Raw genomic sequence first — 17951 nt, forward strand, 5'->3', positions numbered from 1 at the left:
ACACTCCTTGGTAGGATATCAAAACTTCTGCGTTGTACGTTCAGCGTTGTCCTCACGAAATCAAAGGCACAGCCGCAGTGTTAATCATGTAATGAAAAAATGTGGTCTATTCTTAATTGTCTTTGTTGTAGCAGCACGGGCAGGTGTTATTTGACGTGGTCTTCCAGAGTCTGCTGCACCTCAGTTAGGTGAGCAGGCCCCTGCACAGCTCCTACCGAGAGATAAGAAAGAGCGTTACAAAGGGACACTTAGGCGGGTATTTAGTGGGGTCCAGCCAGCAGCAGAAATACATCAAAGGTAGTCTTTTAAAGAAGGAACATTTCTTTGCGTCTTTGACTTTTTCTATTCTGAAAGGTTATTTGTGAACTGACTGTACCAAAAAAGGCCTTTCCCCAGAAGTTTACTGTTGTTATTTTTTACTTTTTGATTACAGTAACTTGCTTATCCCCCAAACAGACTAAAGAACAATAAACAAATACAAAAGGAAAAGGAACAGCTCATCAGTAACAAAGACCTGCATTTTAAAGCTTTGAGTGTACTGACTCTTACATCTCACTCCAAGCAAAGCAGGAGTCCTGCAGAGAAAGGAATCTAAAAGATATGAAAATTATAAAGATAGTAAAAACAATGTTTAGTAGGGATATTTTAACTTGATGTGGAGAACTGAGCTTTAAAGTGCAGCATACTGAGTAACATGATTTTTCTCCCACTGCTGTACGTTGTGGAGCACATAAGCAAATATGTATTTCAGCCCCTGTGAAATACTGTAACCTAGATGAATGCAGAAGGTCTAGCTTTCAATTCAAGTTGAAATTTTGAAATTGGGCAGCTCGGAAGTGTTATATGTGGCTTAAAAAACAAAATGGCATCTAAATCCAATCCTTTGAAATCATATCAAAATAGTCTCTTGCAAGAGGCAACAACACAGTCCACAAATCTAACTTATTTCTATGTTCTTCCTTTTTTCTTTTTTTTTTTTTTCTTTTATTTTCAAACTCTGAGTACAAAGAAGACACTAACCATGGATACTGAAACTGTGCAATTTGGTGTAATTATATTCCCCCCCATAGATTTAATGAAGGACTTTTAAGTACAATTTATCTTTGATAAATAGTCCCTCTGCACAGAATGTTTATTAGATTGACAGCAGAATACACTCTGCAAGCTTTTTTTCCTTGCCACTTATGACTCAGATGAATTTTAATAGGAGTAAAAAGCTTTTATTTGCACAGTAATTTCACTTAAGGATCATATCCTTCAGAAACTGGCAGACACTTGTATGTCTTGATTGCAAAACAGACACTCAAGAGTAAAGAAACATGCATAAGATGCTATTATTTGACTTGTCACACTGCTGCAATTCTATTTGCAACTTATGTCATCAAATCTCCTATAGGCATCACCTCCCCTCTCCCCACAGCATAGATACGTGTGCATAGGTGCACACACGCACAAACACGCTTTAATTCTAGAAAAAGAAACTGCACAGAGCACTCTGTGTTGAATGTAGTCGCTTGTGCAAGGGGAGAACTAGCTTTAATTTGGGTTGGAAAACACGAGCTCCAGGGTTTTAATTGTCATGATGATGCCTGCAGGAGGCTTGGTGTTAAAGCAGCTTTTTGCATACAAAATGGTGCTGGTTTCCCTGCGCCACATCAGTTGTAACCAAGGCACATGTTTGGGAGCGGGTTCTCAAATCTTTGGGTGCCACTTACAGCTTCAGGGAATATTGTCGCGTTTTATTGCGTTTACTGGGGTGGTCGTGGAGGATTGTTTCATTTAACCATTTGCTTGTATTTCTCATTTGAAGCAAGTATTTCTAACTGAACGGCTGACCTGTTTGTTGTACGTAATCTTGTGTGTCCAAACCCCAGTTATGGGGAATGATAATCCTCTGTTATGTTGTTTTAATCTGGCTTTGAAAGCTGCTTTTTAAAGATGTCATTGCAGAGTTAATTGCCTTTTGCATGTATTTCTAAATACCTTGTTCTACTCTCTACAGAAGCAGAAGGTAGAGTCCCCCTTTACCTTCACCATAAGGATATCGGATTTTTTCTGTCTGTGTAAAAAGGAAAAGTAAAGACGTTTTATTGCTAATAAAACAGTAGCTAATTGTTTTGGAGGAAAACATACTGTTCAAAGCAAGGTGTTGAACTTTACATCAGCAAAATATGCATTTGAATTGTAAATGCAGTTCATCCAATGCTTATTATTAAAACCTTTGTTTAAATTATTGATGAAGTGTGGTGTTGGTCTTCACTGGGTTGGCCTTGGCGAGGCGGGAGTTTCACGCAGAGACCTGCTGCCATCTACTGGCTTTTGGCGTTCAGGTGCACTGGGACAAACGTGAAGGCCATCCGAGTGCAGTGAATTATCTGTCAAAGTGGTGACAAGTTTTTAAAAGCTAAAACCCTGGAGCCGAAATTAGTGTACATACACACACGCCTGTTTTCAGAAAGGTTTTCTTTAAAGGGATGCTCTCAGACACTTGAGGGTCATCCTATTCTTTTCCATTTCTAATTGCTATAAAACATACTAGAAAAAACATTTTTTTTTTTTTCTCAAGGTAGAGAACAGCTGCCGAACAGTTTTTATTACAGATAAAATATATTCAGTACAACCGCAATGTTCCATCATTCTGCCAGTGCATGAAAAAATGGAATCAAAATCGTTTGATATGATTTAATTGCAAAATCTAAGCAAGTAATTGATTTCAAACATTAAATACATGATAAAAAGTAAACATGATGTTTAAAATCAATTATGTCTTTGAAAATCTGGCAGACTTTCCCAAAAGGTCAATTTCCAATTCAGTACAGCACTGGAAATGAATCCCTCAATATTCCTTATCCACTAAAGATAATGTGCAGTAAGCATAAGGATATTTGTTTTTAAAATTTGTATCTCCCCTCTGTACCCTCAATTTTTAAATGAATCTGACATTTCTCTACTACTGGATTCTTTCCTTTTATGTGCTCATTGCTGCAGATTTGGGTTACATATTTTTCTTTCTACATCCTGAAAATGAAACTCTCAATAAAGATTTCAAACAGTGATTTTTAGACACTCCTGTGAATAACAGATAACAGATGTATTATATAAAAACATGCCATAAAATAGTGCAGATTATTGACTGGAATTCACCAAGGTGCAGTTTTCTAAAACATTCCTCTTCCTATTCTTTAGTACAAATTACAAATACTGACGAAGGTTGCTGCTGAGCTGAGCAAGTACATGCCAGAGAAAGCAGCAGAGGACACCTCCAGCATTTTGAGATCTCCCATGCCTGGAGCAGTGGTGGCAGTTTCTGTCAAGCCTGGGGACACGGTAAGAAATGTGATCTATGTATCTGCATTTTCATTAGATATTCCACACAAATTTCTCCTTGGTGCAACTGAAACTACAGGTCACAGGTTGCTTTTTTATGTACATCACCTATAGAATAAAGTGTGCTGAAGGATATGTGCTGCTTTTCATTTGAATTATAAAAACTAATAAGGAAGCACAATTCAAAATAAGCTGGCTTTAAGAGGAAAATTTTCAGCTGGGTACAAGTCCACAGCTGAAACTCAAAAAATAGATTGCTTTTATATCACAAATGCCTTGGCAGGAGGAAAAAACCTGTATGCGTCTATACATGCATGTAAGAATACTTAAGTATATATATGCTTTTAGTGCTAGCAGGAGGGGATTGTTAATTCTCTGCCCTGAATCAGTGAAAATATTACTAAGCAGAAGGGACACAGAATAGGTATTTAACTTTCTTTTTCTCCCTTTCCACCTCCCCCCCCCCTGTTGCAAGATACATGAATTTCCTCAGTTGGGAATTCCATGCTGGGAATTCCCAGTCTCTTACGGGGAATCCTCTTGTCCTGCATAAGGAATGAACTTTGCCTGCAGAAGGGCAACAGAACGTGTTGCTGTTGTCCTGAGGTTTTCCAGTGTTGCTTACTTCACATTGAGCTGGAAACAAATGTACATACAGTCTTTTAGAGCTACATATAAACATCTGCTTGAACTCAACTTCATATGAAATTCTACCACATTGTATCACATGTTATTGCTAAGGTCGGGGTCCTTATCTCTCCTAACCATTGAAAGCAATAGAGTGATGCAGACCCAGGAATATTTGAATCGGATCATGCTGATTAATTTTAAAGTATTAGCGTCAGTTAAATGATGCCATAAACATGTATGTGGCACTTAGATACAAACAGGAAGCTTTAGTCACAGAGTTCACAATTTATGACAATGAAATAGATTTTTTTGTGAGAGATGATGTAGAAAATAGGATCAAGATCTCAAGTCCAAAATTGGCACTGCACTTACTACGTGATGGTCATCAATCATGCTGGTAAAGTGATTTGTGTGCTTAAATTTTGCTATGATGCCAGTTTTAGTTTTAGAATATGTGGTTGTTTCTATCTGTTTACAGAGAGAAGGGAGTCATCATGTTAATATTAAAGATCTGTAGGTGCAAATGTTTGTATTAATGAAATCAAGCTATTTCTGAGAAAACAGAAGTAAGTACAGCTGAGTAAAAATCATCAAGAGAGAAATTATTTCAGCTTCTACACTTCGCTTTCTGGTTTTGTGATCCGTACATGTGCACACACCCAGTTTATACCTTTAAAACCATCAGTATTCAATTAAAATGAATCACTGTGTCATCGCATGGACAGAGAAATTTGTGATTTCTATGTCTGTGCAGTATGAGTGGCTGAGTGTGGGAGATCTTAAGCAAATACTTTTTTATTGGGGAAGAATGAAAGGAAACAGTTTGAAGGCAAGGATTTTGAGCCTTTTCAAATTTAAGATTTTTCTGAGAAGTTAATTCTGTTAAATGTTACCAGTCTTCCTGCCTTGAAAAATAGTTTTTGTTGTCTTGAAGGAATAGAAGCAGTGGAGAAGGAGGCTAGAGCCAAAGGGATTTTAAGTAAATAAATAAATGAAACTCTCTACAAATCCACAAGTGGTGCAGTGCATCAGAGCACAAGTTGTTAAATAATGTGTGGAGATTTTTTTTTCCTTTTCTCCTCTCCCGCAGCTTTTTGCTGGAGGGACTGAGTGGCAGAGCATTTGAACGACATAATCTGTGTTCTGCTGACCTGAGCTTGTCAATGCTAATTGTGTGGCTTTAATTGCAAAAACACATTTGCGTTATTGAAAAGGGTTTAACTTAAATCCTTCCTTTTCAGGACTAGTGTCAAAACGTTAAAAAAAAAGCAAGCCAGTGAGCGAGATGAGGGTAGCATCAGCTATCGGCACTGAATAAGCAGTGGGATGGTGTGATTCAGATTACACGTCTTGGCTGTCCGTCAGAAACCGTCTCACTCACTACAGCTGTTCAAGGCGTGATGGGCAGGGAACTGTAGCTGCCTGATAAATACAGCTCTTTTTGTTGCACTGCTTGGGAAAAGTCTTGATTTCTTTAGCGTGCTGGAGAAATGGGAATTTAAATAGCTACTATTCTGTGTTTGCACCTGGGTTTGGGCAGCTCAAATTTGCATGGCGTGTGAAAACAGCACAGCTGAAAAATGGGAGAGCACAAGGTAGCTGCCCATCCTTCCACTCAGGTGTTGCTGCTGCTAGCAGTAAAGCTGCCCAGTTATTAGCTGCACTGAGATGGTTTTCTCCTAACCTGTGGTCTGTGCTAAATGTTGTTCGTGCCGCACAAGTCCCTGCAACAGTGCTGCGCTCACAGAGGTGCTCTCAGAGCGGTCGGTAACACAGGGAGCTGGGCTGCTCTACCCTTCCTTCAGGTGTAACTTTACAAAAGGTAAAGAAACTCCTAGAGAGGGCCATCTCGGTTTTGTCTGAATGGCTGCCACACGTGCAAATTCGTGTTTATTGCCTGCGGTTCAGCTATAGGGCATCACGCCCGGTCAGGTAAAGCATATGGTGTTTGTTAGTCCCTCTCTGTGTGTCCTTAGCCAAATGACAAGGCGACGCTGATCTCTGCATTAGTTTTCCTCACTCGATGTATCATTGTTTTTCCTTGAAGCATAGTGTTCTCGTTTGACTGCTGTTGCTGAAAAATACTTTGGTCTGATCAAGCCGGTTAGAAGGTTGTGTGGGCATCCTCTATCCAGCTGGTCTGATAAGCGGTTTTCAATTCATTTTTGCCAAGATATTGCATATGCAAGGAATTTATTTTTTGTTTGTCTGTGAGATGATCTATAGATTTTTAGTAACACAGTGGGGAAGTCATTTAGGGAGAAGCAGAACTTGTGATGCTGCCAATTTTTTTTAGCTTTTTAGTTACTTTCTACTTTCTTTATTTTCCTTCATGTGATCAGAAGACTGTAATTAGTTGTCACTCAATTATTCCTGGAAACACAATGAAGGTGCTCAGAAGCAGAAAGCAACATAAACAACAAAACAATTTGAAATGTGGCTGACTGGAAAGGAGGTTAATATTGTTTAGGGAAAGAAGATTTAAATTTAGCTTACATTCCTCATGATAACACAGTCACGTTATATAGGAAATATCCATTTTAGGGTGGTAAGGGTGTTTGCATGTTTATTTTATTATCAGGTTGTTAATAATGAGTGTGCATTAGAATAAAATCTGGTTTTGGGAGAGTTACATTTTGGTTCCCCATGGTGCTAAGGGCCAGAGAAGCCACTGGGCTTCAAGAGTCCAGACAAGGGACTCGTTCTGTTTCTGCTGACAGCGATGGCAGCACAAGCCAGCCCTGCTAGGACACCACAGCATTTTTATGCCGGAGTGTGGAGATGGCACTGGACATGGTTCTAATCTCACCACAACTACCACAAATGCAGCACCATAAAATCCTACTAAAGCTACACAAATTCACCGCTTTGCTTAGAGGGCAAGAAATAGGCAGGCACTTGCAAATATTTCTTCTTTGTCTTGAGTTGCTTGGCTTGATTTTTGTGCATGTAGGATTCTGTGCACTGAAATTGCAGGAGCAAGGAAAGCCCAAGATCCTATTGGTTGAACAGGTAAAGCAATGCTGTGGTACCCCATTTAAAGCAAGCCACGTGAAGTGCTCCCACAACTGATTCCAACTTTGGTAGTCTGAACCGTCCACAGAAACAAAAAAAGATACTAACTGATTGCCTTGTAGCCTTTGCTGTATTTTTGCCTATGAACATAGTTTTTGCTTTTTCAGTTTTCTATCTGTTAGAAATGCAAAGATTTTTCTTTTAGCTGTATGTTTTCTGTTCGTTGTTTTTTAATTAAATAAGTCAGAACAGGTGGCATTACTAAGCCAAGTGTTGGTCAATAAACTAACACCATTAGTGGTATCCTAAATCACTTTAATGATTCCTTCATCTATAAATATGTAAAAGGAAAGCACCTCTGGATTAAACACCCCAGGGTTCCTGAATTTTTGTAGGACTACGGTTAAAAGAAGAGGACAGTTAATTATTTTTACCTAAGCTTCTAAATTTCCTCTCTTTCCAGTAATTAAAGATTACCCCAGGTTTTGGAAGTTATCACCGTTCAAACCACTCTTTAAATGGACTTTTCTCATATTAAAATTTCTTGTGATTTCAAATTGATGCTAGTGTAGCCACGGGTATTGATACTGCATGGGATGTTTTTTTTCTCCTAAGATGTCAGCTGTTAAATGTATATGCTAATCATCTCAGTAATTTCAAAAGTGGGTAACCTAGTAAATAAAAGCTTGTTTAGTTGCATAACTTACAAAACACATTACTGTCAGTGATTCCACATTTTAAAAACAACCAAGGAAGATGTTTTAAACTGCATTCCAGTCCTTTTAAACTGCACTCCTCTTCCAGTTCAGTTGTCTGCATGTTATTTCAATTTCTCTTGTTATTCTTTAAAAGAATAGTTTTTTTTAAAAAAAAGCCTTTCGCCATAATTTTCCATTTCATAAGCCTCGGAAAGTTCTTGCTATGGGAAAAGATATGTTTTGCTTGACCTCTACTGCTGAAATGCTCACTACTAAAATACAAACCAAAACAGCTTCCTAAATTCTGTTTCTCACTACATTGTTAATTCTTGTGAAAGAAATGGTGAAGTTATAAATTACCTGTTGCCATCAGCCAGTTGTGTGTTGTTTCAAATCATACTTGCCATTCAGACCTCAAAATCTAAAAAGAAAAAAAAAATCTTTATAACTGAGAAATAACCAGGAAAATCAGTAAAAATATATTTGCTTAAGTAACAGTTTCACATTTTATTTAGACAAATATGGTATCAATAATTTAGTAAGGCATTCTTAAATTCAAGTACGATTTTTGTCTTGTGTGTGAACCTTTTATGTGTTGGGTTTTTTTTTAATTTTTTAATTTTTTAATTTTTTCCCTTTTCTTTCCCTTTTCTCCTTGTTTCCTCTCTCTTGTTCTTCAGTGTTCCCAGAGCAGATATAAGCTGCATTTTTCAGTTAAAGGTAGTTTGCAAACTTGACCAAATGTGGTCAGAAACCTCACGTAGTTTTTATGATTCTATGTATTAAATAATTTTTTTAGGGTCTGTTTTTGGTGGGGAAGAAAATATAGGCAAGCAGGAAATGAAAACATTTTCATAGTTGTGAAATTTCAAGAGTAAAAGCATTAAAATACTTCACCATTCTTATAACACGAGGCTTCAAGTAGTAACTGTGGTTACATTAAAAACTCCTTAACTAAAGTAATTGCTCATAACATATTTATGTAATTTTTTATATTTGACTTGCATTGATTTTTCTTCTATATATTTATGCAGTTGCACAGTCTTAAGATTTGTGTTTAAGTAGGGTGTAATTAAGAATGAAATCCTATTCTGATGATGAGGTACAAGTAGTCAATATTATTAGAGTTTCCTCCTAGGGGAAATATGCTGCCATCCTTTGCAAAGAATTCATAGTCTGTTTTTTGTTTGAGGTTTTCTGTTGTTTTGTTTGTTGTGTGGTTTTGGGTTTGTTGTTGTTGAGGGGTTTTTTTTGTGGGGGGTTTTTTTGGTTGTTTTTTTTGTTTGGTTGTTTTTTTGTGGGTTTTTTTTGTTTGTTTTTTTTTTTTTTTTTATTGGTGTGCTTTGCCTTTTCAATGATAAGCAACTTTTTAGCCGTTACTAAAAAAGTTGTGGCTGATAAAGATTGGTGTGATGGAAACTAAGTCTTACCTTGTGCTGAGTAGCACAAGAATCGCCCCCAGGAGTGCTCTGCCTGTGTATCACTTCCCCGACACGCTGGGGTCTCGGAAGCGGTTGGGGAAGTGTGTTTTGGATAAGTGAGAGTGCAGTGACCAGTGCTGAGTGCTGTCAGGGGGACATCACTGACCTTTGGTTAGTCAGAGGTCACAAAATTTGGGATGTGCTATCTTTGGATTCATTTGTTAAAGGAGTGTGGCAAAAAAAGTTTAACAATGATTTGTCAAGTACTATTAATTGCCGCTAATTATATTTGCAGCTCTGTAGCTCTGGTTTCAAAGTTAATTTGGAAAGAAGGGAAAACCTGCACTAATTATTTTACATGGTAATGGACAATGTCAGGGAATTTCAATTGCTGCTCATCCAATTCCTCTTGATTTGTTTTCTTGTTGGATGCTTGCTGCCAGATTGTCAAGTCAGAGAGAAAAAAATCTGGGAAGGGAATGATACCAGCATGGACTAAGTTTAAACAACAAACAAACAAAAATCCCAGTATCTTCATAAGGGTTTTAGGTGATGAATGCATACTTAATTCACTATTTGGTGGTTTTGCACAGGCATAAACAAGATTAATTTTGTAATTATTTTGTAGAAGGCTACAAGAGACGGTAACTGGATTTATATGGCACTGTCTTGCATTGTCCCTTCTTACAAGGCTTAACAGGGATACAAGTCATAGCATAGTGGAAATTGCAAGGGATATTTACTGATGTCTCCCCAAAGCTGAGAAAGGAGATATCAATAAAATCCAATTCTCACTTCACTTTTAACCAAACCTAAGATTGTTTTTGCTTGGGGCTGTCATTGTTTTTTTTCCCTTCAGCTCCAAGAGCCTTAAAAATGTTACGCATCAGAGCACCTGTGTTCTAAATATAATGGTCTTAAAAATGTAATTGAGGGATTTTCACTTTTGTAGGCAAATCAGCAGGGTTGATATTGATCCATCTTTTTAGGGAGCCACGGTGCACCAGAAGGTGATACTGTAGAGGGCCCCGTAAACCCTCGGAGCCTTCTGTCTAATTTGGCAGAAAAACACAGAATGTCGGACAACAAAAGAACGATCCGATTCCGTAAGAAATCTTCATCCCTCCCACCCCCTTTTCACAAGATTAAAAAAAAAAAAAAAAAGACTTAATTTTTTCAGCTGCACACAATGATTTGGTGCTCACTCTTGCATTGAAACAGTTGCTGTCAGAACAGGCAGGAAACAGTTTTCTTTTAATTGCTGAAATCATTCGGAAGTGCTTCATGCACGGCTTCTATACAGCAGATGCTGTGCATTAATTGGCCTGTGTAGGGCTGACCCAGGGTTCCTTGCAGCGGGCCCAATTTTAGGCAGAGGGTTTAAATAGCTTATTTCTTATTTTGTATAACCTGGCGTACATTATGAGCGTGCTTGCACGTGGGGTATTTCATGGTCTGCAGTTTCTAATGTCATGTGGGTTTCAAAACCTGTGTTTCTCTGGTAATGTACTAGCAGCAGGTAAGCTCTAAATACCATCCATCAGGAGCTAATTTTTTATCCAGATACTCCAATGACTGATGAACCTGTCTTTTGTATGAATGTTCAGCACAGGAGAAAGCCATATGCCCCTGGCACTGGTTCCTATGCATTCTTTACAGTTCGTAGAGAAGAGATTAAGAAAAAAACCACAAACCCTTACATTTACATGTCTTTCATTTATTTAGCAGTTAGCATTTTCTAAAATAGCTTTTTTTTTTTTTTTTTTGAACAGCAAGAGGAGATTTAGGTCTCTTAAAGCAATCTGACTACCACTACTCATTTTCTTTATCAGGAATATTACTGCACACCCTTAATAGGGAACCTTGTTTTGCTACTCCCCGTCTGTTCAAAACAGACCTTAGCCCATTAGAAGGTCCTCCCTTGTGTGGGAAGACCACAGCTGTTACTGTAAATCTCATCCAGTAACTGTATCACCCCCATTTTGTGGCTCTGAAGGATGAAATTGAGAAATGGAATACTGTGCAGTCATCCTTTACATCTCCAATTTTAGGCCTTTGCACATCATTTTCATGCTTTTATTCCAAATCAAACAACATTAGTGAGCAACACCACCCTGTGCTAAATGCCCAGCTTCTAAGGCAGCATCTACGATCTTTGTTTTTCAAGGATTTAGGATTTGGAGGGAAGTTGGGGGTTTGTTGAGGGTGGATTTTTTTTTTTTAAATTTATATTTTTCCTCTTTTCCTCTTTTTCCACCCCCCACCAGATCCTTCCCAATCCCCAGAATTTGTCAGACGCAGAAATCTAGACAGTAGCGAGGTGCCTAAGATGGAGGATGCTCTGTTGTGCATCCACAGAGGAAGCAAGAGCTCTGTGCAGTTAACAAACACAACTTTAAAGAGGGTTCTGTTTCTTTAAATCCTTCTGAATAAAGTGGATCTAACTTCTTATGAAGGATATTGGGGGCTTTAATCAGAAATAAGAAGTGGTTTAAATCATTAGCACAACAAAGCAAACTATAAGCTTGAAGATAAAAGTCTCAGGGGAAAGAGTCCTCTGAAAATAAATGGGACTTGATAGATTTCCATATCATTTATAACTTCCCTTAATTACACTTGGAAGACTTGCCAGTAAAACTGGAAAATTGGCAGCCTATATCCATTATAGTAATTTTGCCGACCATGGCAAGCAGCTGGCTTTACTGGATTTTATTTCCCATCACTCACAATTAATCATCAGCTGGAGATGTCTGAAACTCCTCAAAACGTAGCAATACTGTGTGACATTCAGGCCTCCTTAAAATGCTAAAATCTGCTGAGTAAATGGGCCGAGTTCCCCTTCCAGCGAACTCATTTTGGTGCGAGGCAGGCTGCCGGTTAATGAGTGCCACTTCGATAATCGGATGCGAATGTGAACCCTGACCTCATGTCAAAGGAGAGGACGCAGCAAGCTGGATAAAAGATAGGGGATTCAGATCTGCAAACTTTACACCAATTAGACAGGGAGCGGGGGAATACATCAGTGCTGATTGGGTTTATCAGAAAGACTTGTGGGGCTTGTGACCATTTTGTAAGCCTAACATTGAAGACGTCCTGTCAAAATCATTAAGTCTTCATCAGATGATGCACAAAAGTCTGAGGAAAGTGTACCATATTCACAAAGATCCCGTGGTAGCAATGCCCTCGGGTGTGCGTTGTCTTTTTGTGTTTCTGAGTTTTAAAGAGACCTGTCTGTAAGTGCAATTAGTCTTCACAGTCCTCCTGTAGGTGCAATGAAAGTAGCTCGGGGTTGCTGCTTCTCAAATTCTGCTTCCACCCCGTGTTGTGAGTTGCTTGGTCAGGAAATGACTGGAGACAGTTCCCTGTCCTGTGTGTAACCTTTTCTCCAGAGGACATAACAACCACCGTGCAGTCCCCGAGCTATTCAAACAGTGCTGTTGACTGTTCCCAAATTCACATCAGAGTTGTTAGCAACTTCGAGATGTTAAGCACCCTCCTCTTCAATTTTTTCTTTCTTTCTTTCTTTCTTTCTTTCTTTCTTTCTTTCTTTCTTTCTTTCTTTCTTTCTTTCTTTCTTTCTTTCTTTCTTTCTTTCTTTCTCTTTCTTTCTTTTCTTTCTTTCTCTTTCTTTCTTTTCTTTCTTCTCTGGTTTCTTTTGTTGTCCTTTTCACTCTGTGGAGAACAAAACTGAACAGCCACTTTGAACTGCACCATGCAGAAACAAGCTACTAAAATACAGACTGCAGGTCTAATAGTTAATCACTCATTTATTTTGATGTTTCAAACAATGTAAAGGTAGATTTGTCTGTAGCATAGCTCTGTGAGAAAGATACCCAAGTTTAATTTAAGAAAAGGAGCCCTTATATTTCACTTGGTTCCAATCCATCAGATTTTTTTGTTTGATTTTATTTGCCTGTTTTGACAGATTTGGGTCATCACTGAGACCTCTCTAAATGGAAATGTAAAGATGGTGGTTTACATTGGTTTACCATTCACTGAATGAAATAAATTATATGATGAAAATGCATCATTAAAAATGGTCCAAATAAATCCTTAAATAAGTTAAAAAGCAAGAACTTGTACACATCACTGCAGTTTTCATTTGCAGGTTAAATAACAAGCAAAAGGATATGTGCAATTATGGAATGAAAGAAATTGGACAATGCCCAAAAGACTGAAAAAGAGAAAAGAGAGATACAAGTGCCTAATTTTAGGATTTGTTGCTTTGCAACACAATGAGTGGAGCTGTAAAGGTTTAACATAAGAACAGTCATTAAACTTCTTTGCTTAAGTGACACTTTCACCAAGGTAATTTTCAACAAATTGCACATCATCAGAAGTACTGACACAGCATTTTCACATGTGGTACCTGCTGAAAGTGCCTCCTTTCTTTCAAATTAGTAAGACAAGACGTTAACTGGATACTTTGTGTATATATTTTGTGGGTTGGGGGAGGTATTTCCTTCTCAGCCCTTCCTTTGTCATCAACCCAGCAGATATTATATAAAACACAAAAATTTATTTTTCGGAAAAGGTGAAGGCGGAGGAGACATTTCCATCTCTCAACCACTAATACTTCCTGGCATGTTAGTGTTGCACTTAAGATCTAGAGACAATTCTGTACTTTTCCAGCAGATGTATTTCCAGAACTCTATTTAAATAATGGCTAACTGGTTCATTTGCATGCCATCCACCTGATGAAGTCATGTTACAGTTGAATCTCACTGGGGCTCAAGGGAAGAGTTTCTTGTGCCCTTGAAATTAGGCGACTCAATTCAGATCTGTACTCCTTAGCATCTCAGTCTTCATCAACCTTTAGAGGCCCATGTTCTTGGTGCTCTCATAGCTGAGTTTAACCAGAGGGTGGACAAATTTATTTCTGATATAGGCTATTAAAAAAACCCCTCCAACATTCTTCCTTTTTTTTTTTTTTTTTTTTTTTTTTTTTTTTTGAAGTTCAGATGAGACAGAAGAAAAGCTGAGCAGTGAGATAGGGAGAAGAGGAGGAAAAGAAGCGAGGAAGTAAAGAAAGAACTGTTGGGACAGGGTTACAGGCAGAACAGCAGGTGTGGAAGGAAGGAGACAAAAGATGGGGAGAGGGAATAGAGGGGAAGTAACTGGGGACAGAGAACAAGTCTTTGATACTATTCACCGAATTTGACACTGCTAATGACTTAAATGCTCGCCTGAAGCTCAGGATGGAATTTCTGCAAGTTTCTGGGTGTTGGTTATTCTCTGTATCCGGTTAGTACACCATGTTCCCATAGCAAATATTTTCCCGATTTAGCCCATAAAGCCTGTCATATTGCTGTTGGCACTCTGTTGGACAAAGGGTGTGTGAACACCTTTTAATATAACATCTTTTTTTTTCTGTCTTGCTCAGAAGCCATAGGCAGCCATTGATGTTTTTCAGTCATTTGTTAGTGCATGCTTTAGAAAAAAAGCTTTATTTAAATTTTCAGAATGTACTTCAATATGCACTTGATCTCTGACTTCACACCTGTCTTTAGACAGTATATTCCTCCAAAGTGGTACACACTTGTCCTTAAAGATGTATTATTCATTTTACATGTATTTAGAGAAATATACCTCTGTGTGTGTATATGTATGTATGTATGTATATATATATATATAAAAACAAATACATTTTGAGGGCACTGGCACATAGTACAACGCATAAATCAGATCTCTGCAGGTCTCAAATTACCTTCTTTAATGAAACTTTGACATCAGAGTGAAATTTCCACATTTGCTGGGATGATGAGTGAATGGCAGACTACTACAAAAGATGAAAAGATTTGCAGTGAGCACTCAGAGCCAGGCATCCTAGAGGGCTGTACCTGCACAAATCCTAAATACTGACGTGTAGGGCCTAGCACCCTTCCCTCTCTGGCATACATTGTCTTTGTGGGATGACTGGCTGATCGCTGGGTTACATGAGGGATAAATCCTGAATCCTGTTGTTTTCCCCTCATGTATTGGCAGCCCCCCTCTGCCCTGAGCAGCTGTTTCTTTGGCACAGCATGGACCAAAGCACTGGAGAGAGAATCTGACTGGGAGTCACAGGGAGCCCAGCAGAGAAGCCCAGTGGATTACTGGAGACCTTGAGCTTGCACGTGCCTGTTTGCAGAGTGCAAACCAGCAGAAAGAGGAGACTTGAATGTTTTCCTTTAAGCGCTATCATCTGTGGTGAAAATTATGGTTTTGCCTCTGTGATGCCTCCCCTGTGGATGAGAGGTGGTGGTTCCTCACAGGCATGCTCCCTTCCCATCAGTCCGAAGTCATCAGCCACCTTCAGGATGCTGCTATGTGCAGAGGTGTGACTTTCTGCTCCGCATTAGCCCATTGGGTATTGCCAGAGCTTCCAACCCGTGCTCCCCTGGACATGTGCCAAGAAACTTTTGGCTTCTGAATCAGGATTAGTATCCGTGGGATCTGAGCCAGGGAAGCAAAGCAAAGGCTCCCTGGCTAAAACTGCACAAATTAAATTTTGCTGTGAATTTAATTGATGAACTGTGGTGGATGTGAAATTTGAACTGTAGAAGTTGGAGCTGAATGGATGAGATGGGAGAGGAGCCTTTCAGGTTTGTCTGGAGTGATAGTTTTAAGCAGGTGGTTCCTTTTTCCCCTATTTTGCTGCCAATTTTGTTGCAAGCAACTGTGATTTGTGATTGTGTTGTGTCGTGACTGTGACTTGTGCCACCGAAGTCTTTGTAGCAGAAGAATCACATGCACTTAGAGAATTTCAAATCCTCTATCCTCATTTTGTACTGCTTTAATTTTACCAGGTTTCGGAAGGTCAAGAGATTTGTGTAATTGAAGCAATGAAAATGCAGAACAGTATGATTGCTGCTAAAACAGGCAAGGTAAGCTACCTTGGGTCACTTAAAACCATATGCAGCTTGTCAAATAGGATAGAATTTGAAAAGGAAAAAAGGAGGATTCTGGTTGTTAAGGAATTAAGTTTGATTGTTGCAAGTCTTTCGAAGTGAGGTGTCTTTAATTTTTAACATTTGCATCTGCTGTGAATGCTGTTAAGTAGTTCTGAGCCTTAGATAGCACAGCAGGAAATAGTTTTACTGGCTTCAGAAATTCATATAACACTTTTACTCCTAAATAATTTGTTTTCTATGATGTTACAATGCCAAGTTGAATTGAAAGGTGTTGCAGACCATTTCTCCAAATTCTGTCTTTCCAGAGAGCAACTGAAGAAGAGATCTCTTTGCCAGTTAATTCATTAATGGCAAACATTTTGACATTAAAAAACCACTCAGAACAAGGCATAGAAAGTGCTTTTGCAGGAAGATGAGAAAAGCAATTTTTTTATTATTGTGACTGTTAAATATGAAGCCTAGATCTGCAAATGTGTTAAGCTTTGCAAGGCTGTGAATTGGGGTGTCTTGCTTCTAGGGGGACCAGTGTTGCAGCCCCTGCACTGGGACTCTCCTCCTGCAGCACAGGATGCACCAAGACAAGCGCTCTGGGCAAGGAACTGGTTAAGCTTCTATGACAGGGGCATGCCTTAAACCCCATCTGGTCTGGGGACTGTCCGCCCCCTAAATCAGGGCCTCAGAGCATCCCTGTGCCAGATTATAATTCACAGTCTGAAACGATCATCTAGACATGGGCTCCTGATCCATCCTTTTCAAAGGGAGAACAGAGTCATTCTTGAGGAGTCGCTAGTCACAGTCCTTGCCAAAGTTCTGGATTATATATTCTCATATTTCTTAGCATGGCCAAGCCCTTTTCTGGGATAGGCCCCTCTGTTCTCCCTGAAGCACTGCCATTTTGTTATTAAAAGTAGCAAAACAAAACCCAATGCGAGATCCCTTAGCCCAGAGGGAGGCAGCAAGGAGCCTGACGCTCTGGGGTGTCACTGGCAAGATTCACTGAGATCTCAAGATGGGTCTTTATGCCAAGGACTGTTTGTGTGTTTACAAGAAAGGATTATTTGGCACAGCACTAAAATTGTCACCGAGACTGGGACCTGGGGCTTGCCTCTTCCAGTGTGTCTAGTGCAAAATTGGGTCTTGAGGAAAAAAAATTGCTGACAGGGGGAATGTACTTTCTCCTGTTGCTCTAACATTGCCACTTTCTTATTTTCTTTCATGCATTAATTCCTGTATATTTTTTTTCTCATTTAATTAATATTCCCTGGTATTTATTTTTTCATCCTTGCTTCTTTTGTTTAACCCCTTATTGCTGCTCTTTGCATCCACTGATTTTACCTAGTGAATATTTGTAGTTACAATGCCATTCCCCCTCCCACTCACCCCTTTTTATTTTTTACTTTAATCTTCCCTTTCCCACCATGGTGTGCTGCAGCCCGTGGGCCTGTTTCTTAAAATCCTGCTTGTACCTCTCACAATAATAAATATCTCCCACTCACTCTGTACAGATGCCACATTAAACCCCACATTTGGCTTATTAATCCTTCGAAGTGGGATGTGAATGGTGCACGGGCCATCAGTGGGCCCAACGTGCACCTTGCAATGTCCCCTTGATGTTTCCATTTTAATAATAAGCAACTATGTGGAATCTTTAGAATTTTAAGAATTTGAAAAAGCAAGAAAGATTTGGGATGTGTAGAAATGAAGCTGCTAAACATAATTCATTCTGTTCTGCAGTGCAGAGTCATGGATCTGAGTGCTAAAATAACTTGGCCCCTCCACAGGAATGGGATGTTTGACACTGGCTGTTAGTCCACATTTTGATGTTTTGAAGCCATGTTTTGAAACTTGGTTCATTTGCCTTCAGCTTGAAGATGTTCCTATTTGCATTCCCAGCTGAATTCCTTTTCTGCATCAAACCCCATCTTCCTGTTTGCAATTGTGAGGAAAAAATGGCTTGTTTTTATCTA

At 39.0% G+C, this 17951-nt stretch overlaps 1 protein-coding gene across 5 annotated transcripts in view; it reads left to right on the plus strand.

Annotated features, from left to right (window-relative positions):
- The window catches only part of PCCA (propionyl-CoA carboxylase subunit alpha), a 231330-nt gene that overhangs the window by 211587 nt on the left and 1792 nt on the right, over positions 1 to 17951 (plus strand). For all 5 annotated transcript variants that reach the window (XM_026843145.1, XM_026843136.1, XM_026843157.1 and 2 more), the window contains 2 exons: positions 3187 to 3327; positions 15880 to 15957. In XM_026843145.1, the coding sequence (XP_026698946.1) occupies positions 3187 to 3327; positions 15880 to 15957 (219 nt within the window). The remainder of the gene's footprint in view (positions 1 to 3186; positions 3328 to 15879; positions 15958 to 17951) is intronic.

The sequence above is a fragment of the Athene cunicularia genome (assembly GCF_003259725.1).
Source record: "Athene cunicularia isolate RWA chromosome 1 unlocalized genomic scaffold, athCun1 chr1_part1, whole genome shotgun sequence".
NCBI classification, from domain to species: Eukaryota; Metazoa; Chordata; class Aves; order Strigiformes; family Strigidae; genus Athene; species Athene cunicularia.